This window comes from Garra rufa, chromosome 11 (genome assembly GCF_049309525.1).
Source record: "Garra rufa chromosome 11, GarRuf1.0, whole genome shotgun sequence".
Lineage (NCBI taxonomy): Eukaryota > Metazoa > Chordata > Actinopteri > Cypriniformes > Cyprinidae > Garra > Garra rufa.
In genome coordinates, this window is record NC_133371.1 from 49,820,561 (window position 1) to 49,830,328 (window position 9,768).

General features: G+C 36.9%; 1 protein-coding gene across 1 annotated transcript; it reads left to right on the forward strand.

Moving 5' to 3' along the window:
• Positions 1–114: 114 nt before the first annotated feature.
• Positions 115–6,794, forward strand: LOC141346143 (synaptotagmin-2-like). Its single transcript, XM_073851059.1, has 6 exons — positions 115–1,105; positions 3,325–3,386; positions 3,602–4,009; positions 4,076–4,195; positions 4,266–4,377; positions 4,889–6,794. The coding sequence occupies exons 1-6, from the start codon at positions 931–933 to the stop codon at positions 5,194–5,196; spliced, it is 1,185 nt and encodes a 394-aa protein (XP_073707160.1). The 5' UTR covers positions 115–930; the 3' UTR covers positions 5,197–6,794.
• The last annotated feature ends 2,974 nt before the right edge of the window (positions 6,795–9,768 follow it).

Genomic DNA, 9,768 nt, shown 5'->3' on the forward strand with positions numbered 1-9,768 from the left:
TCATTTTGGTAAAATAATTAACATTTTGCAGATTCTGCAAGGTGTATGTAAACTTTTGACTTTAACTGTAACCATTTTCTTATACACAGGTGCAGACTTTCAAATAAATGAACAGTTCAGATTAGTCCATATTTTTTATGTTCAGCTATATCTCATTGCAGAGTGCAGTTATACTATTATTACAAATTATTGCATCATAATCATCTACTGTTTTTATTTTAGTATAGAGTCATCCACAGTTTTCTCAGGTAGAATATGACATCTCTGTGAATATTATTTTATTCTGAAAGGCAAATTGAGGTTCTCCCATCTACAATACTGACACTCCTTTCCATAAGCAATTATCTAATCTCACAAGCTGTGGCCATTTGGATACAGGCAGTGATAAACTGGCCATTGAATTTGCACAGTGTAGTAGGCTAGCAAAGAAAGAGAGAGCAATTCTACATTTGCCAATGAAACACATCGTATCTATCTTAAGTGTCAGCTGTAGCTTTACGAAGGCAGTGCAGATGAAGTCTGTTTAATGAACAAGTGCTCAAACAGGTTTGCCCTTGTGTTTGCTGATTATATGTCAGGTGATCGCTGTCAACTACATCTGAATATGGATCCGCTCCGGTCGTAGCTTTTTCACAAAAATGGAACTAACGAATGAAAATTAAACTTGTAAAGGTAGGGTTTGTGCCTTTGGTTCTTTTTAAAATGCTTTCCTTTTCAAAATATACTTAGTATGCCTAAACCTGCAAGAATCCACCCTTGTCTTCGCTTGGGGAGTATCTCAAAACAGACAGACATATAAAGGTACTTCATTTTATACTTCATATGGTATATTTTATATTAAATATATCTGATTCTTGTCAACCAATATCAATAAACCCAATGAAAAAACGCTATGTCCTTCATTTCCAGGTCTGTACATGGTAGACAGACATGATTTTCTTTGCCATTTTGGGTTTGTCGTTCAGAGAAATTCAACTGGCATTCTCAGAGGAATTGGAATATGGTATTTTGGGCATATCTGTTGTCCTTTTCCTTATAGCACTCTGCCTTCTGTTATGGCAGATTTACCGCTTCTGTGCACAGTTACCTGTTTCACGAAGACCTGGTAAGTTTTCATGCAAATGAATTACTTGATTTTTATATTTAACCTAATATTACACAAGATTAGTCATATTGCTATTAACAGTTGTAGTTTTAGATACGCATTTAGTATTTGTGGCTTAGATTATTTATTACAGTCAAGCCCGAAATTATTCATACCCCTGGCAAGTTCTGACTTAAAGTTACTTTTATTCAACTAGCATTTTTATTATTATTATTATTATTATTAGAAATGACACAGACGTCTCCCAGAAGATAATAAAAAGATGTACAAGAGGCATCACTGTGGAAAAAATTATCTTTTATTTACATTTGAACAAAAAGTGCCAAAATTATTCATACCCTTCTTAATAATCAATAGAAAAGCCTTTATTGGCTATTACAGCAAACAAACGCTTCCTCATTTTTGCATGTCTCCACTGGTATTTTTGCCCATTCATCTTTAGCGATGAGCTCCAACTCTTTCAGGTTGGAGGGTCTCCTTGCCTTCACCCTGATCTTTAGCTCCCTCTGCAGATTCTCAACTAGATTTAAGTCAGGACTCTGGCTGGGCCACTGTAAAACTATAATGTTTTTGTCTGCTAACTATTTCTTTACCACTTTTGCTGTGTGTTTTGGGTCGTTGTCGTGCTGAAATGTCCACTGGTGCCCAAGGCCAAGTTTCTCTGCAGACTGCCTGATGTTGTTGTTGAGAATTTTGATGTATTGCTCCTTTTCATGATGCCATTTACTGTGATTAGGTTCCCTGGTCCACCGGCTGAAAAATAACCTCCAAAACATTAGGTTTCCACCACCATGTTTGACAGTGGGGATGGTGTTCTTAAGGTTGAAGGCTTCTCCTTTTTTACGCCAAATGTAGGACACATCATTGTGGCCAAACTATTAAATTTTTGTTTCATCTGACCATAAAACAGAAGACCAGAAGTCTTCTTCTTTGTCCAGATGAGCATTTACAAAGGCCAAGCAGGCTTTTGTGTGCCTTATCTGGAGAAGTGGTGTCCTCCTTGGTCTACGTCCGTGGAACCCAGCGGTGTGCAGTGTCCGTTGGACTGTCTGCCTTGAGATGTTGCCATCAGCAGAGCCCAGATTCATCAGGATGGCCTTGGTGGTGATCCTTAGATTCTTTTTTACCTCTCTCACTATCCTCCTGGCCAGCACAGGTGTCACTTTTGGCTTCCGACCACGTCTTCTGAGATTTTTCACAATGCAGAACGTATTGTATTTTTTAATAATACTTTGCACTGTAGCCACTGGAACTTCAAAACATTTAGATATGATCTAATAGCCCTTTCCCGACTTGTGAGCAGCCACAATGCGCAGCCACAGGTCCTCAGTGAGCTCCTTTGTCTTAGCCATGACTGTCCACAAACCAACAGCAGAGAGTTTCTGTTTTTCACCTGTTGCGTTGATTAAAACAGCTGTTTCCAATGAATCAGGGTAATTAGGATGCTTTAGAACAGCTTGGACTATTTGGAATGGTATAGAACTTTGGATTTTCCCACAGACTGTGACAGTTTGCAAAGGGTATGAATAATTTTGGACATGCCACTTTTTGTTCAAATGTAAATAAAAGCTAAGAAATATTTTTTCCCCACAATGATGCCTCTTCTAATCTTCACATCGTCTAATTATCTTTTGAGAGAAGCCTGTGTCACTCCCCGTCAAAAAACTTGCTGGTTGAATAAAAGTAACTTTAAGTCAGAATTTGCCAGGGGTATGAATAATGTCGGGCTTGACTGTATATCTACAGTAGTGTTCAAAGGTTTAAGGGTCATTATAAGGATACTTTTGTAGTTGTTGAGTACTTAAAATTAATACTTTTATTAAGAAAGAATGCCCTAAATTGACCAAAAGAAACTGTAAAGACATTTATATCGTTACAAAAGTACATAAATAGCCTACATTATGTTCCTTTGAACTTTCTAGTCATCAAAGAAGTAATAAAATGTATCATAGTTTCCACATTAAACACCAAATCAGCATATTAGAATGATTTCTAAAAGATCATGTGACACAACAAAAACAGAAATATAGCCGTTTTTAGTATTTATGATCAAATAAAGTCTTGGTTAGCAACCTAGCAGTCTTTCAAAAACATTAATAATCTTACTGACCTAAAACTTTTGAATAGTATGTTTAATAATAAAGTATAGAAGACATGCTAATTGGGTTTATGCAGAATATCTATCAACATCTATTTGATTCTAGTGAATATTTTGTTAGCAGATAGCCTGTTGGCTAGGAGCGGAGGTTTTCAGTATGCTACACAAACAAATGACGCTAAGGTAAGATACATTTACATAAGCCTTCATCACCTGGAAAGCATCCATTTTGTACTGTTTGCTTCCTTAGTGTTTGCTTGCTTTGACCTAGATCACACACAATAGATATAAAACATGTTTCACAGATGGTTTGCTTTGCTTGTCAAATGATGTGCATATTTCTAAATATCCAATGAGACTATGACTTTACTAGACCAGATACACACTCTGTCCATCAGATGGAGGTTCTTTATGCGGAACTGAGCCACCGCATGTCCCCTGGCACCTCTTGCACTAACCTGGGCAGTACTTTAGATCTAGCTAGCATGGTGGATATGGAAGAGGAGAACATCCAAGGATCTCTACGCTTTTCACTGTTCTACGATCAGCTGCAGTCCAAACTGGTGGTGACAGTACTGGACGCCCAGGATCTAGCCGTGCGAGACTTTAGCCACAGCGTGGACCCGTTTGTTTGGGTGCGGTTGCTGTGGGCAGAAAGAGAAGATGAGGAGCAGAATTCACTGCAGTGCGTTCTGGATGAATGGCAGACGCGTCTAGTGAAAAAGAGCTGCAGTCCTGTTTTTGGAGATCAGTTCTCTTGCACTCTGGCCCAGGAGGAAGTATCAAAAGTCACTGTTAGATTTGAGGTACGTAACGTGCCTTGCATTTTATTTTATCATGATGTGGTAATTCACTTGAGATTTTTCTTTTAGGTTAGGGATTTTGATAAATACTCAAGACATGGAGTTCTAGGAGAGGCCCGTGCTGCCCTGAACAGTCTGAAGCTTTCATATCCCCTGGAGTTAAGAGAGGATCTGCAAGTACCCAAGAAAGTATGTTTTATCCCAGTATAACAAATTGGAAATTATGAGATGAGGAATAACTGGTACATTTTCTGTGTAGGACATGGTTGGTGAGGCACTGCTTTCTCTGAAATACTTGCCTACATCTCAGAGGCTGGAGGTGGGAGTGTTGAAGATCCGCACAGTATGTCATCCCAATAAGACTGAGAGAGGTGAGGAATCATAAATGAGTGGAATTGTTGGAGTGTTCGAAATTGCTTATAGCCTTTTAAAAATTAAAGGGATGGTGCACCCAAAAATGAATATTCTGTCATTAATTACTCACCCTCATGTCGTTCCAAACATGAGACCTTCGTTCATCTTCAGAACACAAATTAAGATATTTTTGATGAAATCCGAGAGCTTTCTGACCCTGCATAGACAGCAACTGACACGTTCAAGGCTCTGAAAGGTAGTAAGGACATTGCTGAAACAGTTAATGTGACACAAGTGGTTCAACCGTAATGTAATGAAGCAATAAGAATACTTTTTGTGCACAGAGAAAACAAAAATAACAACTTTACACAAAAATGTCTTCTCTTCTGGAATGACATGAGGGTGAATAATTATTGACAGAATTATCATTTTTGGGTGCGCTATCCCTTTAAGAATAGTGTATTTACAATTTAACATTAACCAAGCTTAATAAATTATCTAAAATTACGTTTATATTATTTTTCACAGCTCTCTATGCCAGAACCAGCATTACCTGCAACCACTGCAAACTTCGACATCAGAGGACAAAGCAGAAGAAGCGCTGGGAGGTGACTGTGTTCAATGAGGTCCTGACCTTTGTGTTGCCAGATCAACAGATTAGAGAATGCACCATTATAGTGTCTGTTTACGAAGTTCAGCCTTCAAAGAAGCCTTCCAAGCATTTGATTGGTCACATCCACATCAAAAAGGACAAGACCTCCGAAAACGAGCACTGGAAACTGATGATGCAGTCACTACGTCAGCCAATCGCTAAATGGCATTTAATCCTTATCTGAATGCACCTTTTGTTTATTGACGCATGCACATGCTTCCATTTCCCGAGGTGGTAGGTCGTACTTCCGACTTTTGTGTGGGTTTTCAGGTTGGAATGCGGAAACATACACGCTGTCAAGAACAAAATGTTGACTTTGGTTGCTCATTTACACACCCTTTAATTAACCATAGTTTTACTACAAATAAAACCAAAAAACATGGTTTCTTTTAGTCAAACCATGTCTATTTGACTTCTGCATTTACATATGGAAGACATATTTTTAAGAGTGTCTGCAATACCTCTATAGGATGTTTCCTATCAGAAATCAAATATAGACATCTATTAGATGTCTTTAAGATGTTTATGATTTATGACTGACATCTGAAGGACATCTGTCAGATGTTTGTACACCGCAGATGCTTTCCAGTTTGAGTGATCTTTAACAGACATCTTGCAGACGTACATGTGGCTATACAAATCCTTGATAGCACACATCCCGGTTGAAAAAAACAGCATATGCTGGTTAGGTAGGTTTTGATGTTGGTTTTAGCTGATTTATGCTGGTCCTTTGCTGGTTAATGCTGGTCCTTAGCTGGTTTTTGCTGGTCCTTTGCTGGTCATGCATAAACCAGCAAAGGACCAGCTTAAACCAGCATACCAGCATCAAAACCTACCTAACCAGCATATGCAGTTTTTTTCAACAGGGATACATCCCGGAGACATCTATTTGACGTCTGCATTTACATCTAAAAGACGTATTTTTGGAGAGTGTTTGCTCATCTGGAATATGTCTATAGGATGTTTCCTGTCAGATGTCAATTGGACATCTATTTGATGTTTTTAAGATGTTTATAATTTAGAATGCATGTAAAACTTACATCTGAAAGATGTCTGTCAGATGTTTGTACACCGCAGATGCTTTCCAATTTAAGTGATCTTTAACAGACATCTTGTGCTATCTGGGGTGGCTATACAAATGGTAATCAATACGCCAAAAAAACACTGTTACCACACTTTCACTACAATAAACCGTGGTTTGTTTTCATAAAGAAAGACGAAAAAACTTTTTATATTCGTTTCTTTAACTATGGACACACTTATTTGGTCCAGTAGACTTAAAACTCACGTTCACACCCAGTCTCACTAGTATTTGTTATTTTAATTAACAATATACAACGGTAGCTATAAAGTATTTTATGGTTTATGGTAAATTGACGGGTGGCTTCCGGTCTCATCGTCAAGCTATTTTTAGCTTTACAAAGCAGCTGGTTTTGCTGCTTAATATTGCAAATTGGTGTCTTACCATATCATTTTAATGTAATATCTTAATTATGAACACACTGGTTTGTAGTGCAAACAGTTTTACCGTTTACTGCACATTGTTATTCTTGTGGTTATTTCCCTATTGCGGCTAATGAACCGGAAGTCTCACCCATAAGCTTACTTATACGTTGAAGAAAAAGGTGGATAAAGTTTGACATTGTAGACAGAGCATCAGCTCAGGGACATTTCTGCCACAGTGCCATCTCAAATAATAAACTGTTAGCAAGTTTTGTCCTGCTAAGGTTCATTTCATTGCTGCCATTTACATTCTTTGGTTATTTTGAGCTTGATGCACAATAAAATATTCAAAACAAAAGTAATATTTACCTCGATTTTTCATTTTCAAACATCGTGTCTCATTTCATCTCAATGCTCTTCCTTGACACTGTTTATGGTGTTTAAAAACCTACAAGTAGCCTAACAGTTACGAACTTTATAAAATCGTTAGCTAGCTTCGGTGTGAAATGCAGTGCCAGTATTTCGTTACGAATGAATTTTCCTGTTTATCAAAGCTAATTTATATCAGCTGTATATTGTTTTCGAATGACAAGGTACAAACTATATCCACAAGATGGCTCTCTAACATTATGAGACCTGGCTTATCTTTTTTTCACGTCGACCTCTGAGACATTTGGAATAGCTGGACTGAACTCGTGTTGTTGTTGTTTTACGGAACAAATATAGAGTTCGTATATAATGATATCCTCATATTAATGCGCCACCACAGTTTCTAACAGATCAGGAGAAGAGTTTTTGTCATTTGGCCAACTAAAATATGAGCACATTCAAATGAATGTGATTCAGCAAGCCTGCAATGCATAATTAAACAGTATTTTAACAGTAAACGGTCACCATTTTGGATTGAACAGAACAAGCATGTGATATAATTTCTTTGAACTGAATGTGTCTATAATGAAGGATGTCTCACAGATGGATTTGTGCTGCAAATTGCACACATCACCCATCAGTTCCAGCCCACTGAAGCACTGGCTCACAGCTAAAATTGCAAAGCCAGACTCAGCACTTGAGGAGACTGCATCATTAACGTGATGCTAGGATATCAACTCTTGGAAGGAGAACAGACCCACACTACCATTTAAACAGATGAGCGTCTTAGCAGCACGTTATTTAGTTGGCCTTCCTCCAAATTGTTTGTTTGAAGTTACTGCCGAGCAACTGATCCAGTCTTGTAGACAAGTAGATAGTGAATTAAGGTAAACATCACGACTTTCACTCATAAGGAGCAAGGCTGAACAGATGTTACGGCACCTCCACTGCTCAAGGCCATTCCCAGGCCTTACGTCTCTCTCTCTTCAAGACTGTTTTCGGAAAACTGGTCCTCCCACAGTCTTGTTAATGAAAGTCACAATGGGATTTGGGGGGAAAGGGTGAGCATGAGAAATCTGGGGCCTTGGAAGGGAGGAATGCATTCCTCTTTTCTCGCTTTTGATTAAAACCACAATATTACTTATACAATCCTACAAGAACCAAGCAGGGTTTATAAATAAAAAATAAATAAACCATGATTTGTGTACTAATGTTAATTCTACTATATGGGCCATTCTACAGAATTGGTTTAAAGTCAGATTTTGGAAATGTATAATAAGGAATTGTGTAATATCCAAGGTACACATTTCTAGTAAGTGTGCAGTTATTTCTCATATTGTATTTTCAGAAAGTTTTGGAATGTTTGTCCTTTCCTAAAATATAATTTAATTAGAAGGGTTATATTGACCTATTAAGATTTTGCTTGCATCTTTCTTTCTATTCTATTAAAAAGTTTTCAGAGGTAAATTCAATATTTCAAGTGTGATTTATGAGATTTGTTCTATTTCAATTTTTCAATTTTTTCAATTTTTCTAAAAGGCAAAAAGGTAATCATCCTGATTTCAAACTTAAGGATTTATTAGTTTGAATATACATTGAACCAAACACTATCATAACATCTTAGTTTATAATTCAGTATACTTTATTTTTGACAAAACATTGCATGTTTCGGTCGTGACGGCAGATTTTGAGTAGTGACAGTAATGTTTTGGTCAGATTACAGAATTTTAACCCACATAAACACTACTAAAACATACTAAAATACTGAAAATTTCCATAACTGTAATTTTGTTTATTTCCTCTAAATGAAGGATTATGTGTTCCCTTTTGACACTACCGAAACAGTGATGACACAGTAATGTCACTCCAGTAACAGGAGCCACATAACTACAATTCCTCAACCTAAAAATGTAACCCAACCTGAAAAAAAAAAAAAGATTATTTAGACAACTGCTAAAATAACAAACAGATAAATTCAGATTTATTTGAAATCCTTATTATCTCTATATGCCCTATAGTCTTTCATTGTAAGTGTATCACAATCAATGCATTTTCCTCATTTGTTCCATTCTTTTACAAATTAAAAAGACGAGTTGATGCTGGCTCTAGATAGAGCTTAATATGCATTTAACCTTATTCTGTCTTTTCAGTCATAATGAGCTGCAAAGTATGTTATTCTTAAGGTACAAGTCTAACTGAAATTGTAAGGATGAATTATAATTAATAACTAAATTATTTTTAAAAACAGCCTAAAGGAAAATAAAATGTCTTAAAAGACCTAGTCCACCCAAAAATAAAAATCCTGTCATTATTTACTCAACCGCATGTCATTCCCAAGCACATGGTTCTGTGGTAGTTGTAAATGTATATATTGTCATTATATTTATCACTTCATATGTGCTCAGAGTATGATATGTGCCCTGATATATGTATGTGGAGGACATTTTCAGGCTGTGCGTATATGAGGGTCTCATGGCATGAGCGATGCTCGCATAGCTGTTCCAGACCACTGCTGTTACTGCAGTAACGCATGATATGTAGAGTTGGCTCACAGACTGCTTACGTAACACTAATGAATCAGCCTAGGACATAATGGACACCACTGCACTATTGAGAAGATATTTATTGTTGTTGTTTTGTTGTTTCAGAACTTGATTTCTATTGATGTTACTATGTGTTGTGTAGTGGGCGTGTCTACAAATGTATGTGTATAGCATGAATAGATCTATTAACAACACTGATGTCATTTTTTGTATTGTATTCGGCATGCCATTCATTGCACACCATTGTATCTGTCTATTGTTAATGTGAACATTGTGTACAATAAACTGAACACTGAAAACTGGTGCACCTAAATTGAAACAAATATCTATATTTCAATTTAATTTGGCAATTAACAAGTTTAAAAAACAGTTAGGATTCACCTGTTGTCTAATCCTGTTGT

Bases quoted from the DNA above. Each gene is read 5' to 3' on its own strand.
- LOC141346143 (XM_073851059.1), top strand. From the start codon at position 931: ATGATTTTCTTTGCCATTTTGGGTTTGTCGTTCAGAGAAATTCAACTG. The intron at 1,106-3,324 runs GTAAGTTTTCAT...ATATTTTGTTAG, and splicing joins ACCTGTTTCACGAAGACCTG to CAGATAGCCTGTTGGCTAGG. The intron at 4,010-4,075 runs GTACGTAACGTG...TTTTTCTTTTAG, and splicing joins AAGTCACTGTTAGATTTGAG to GTTAGGGATTTTGATAAATA.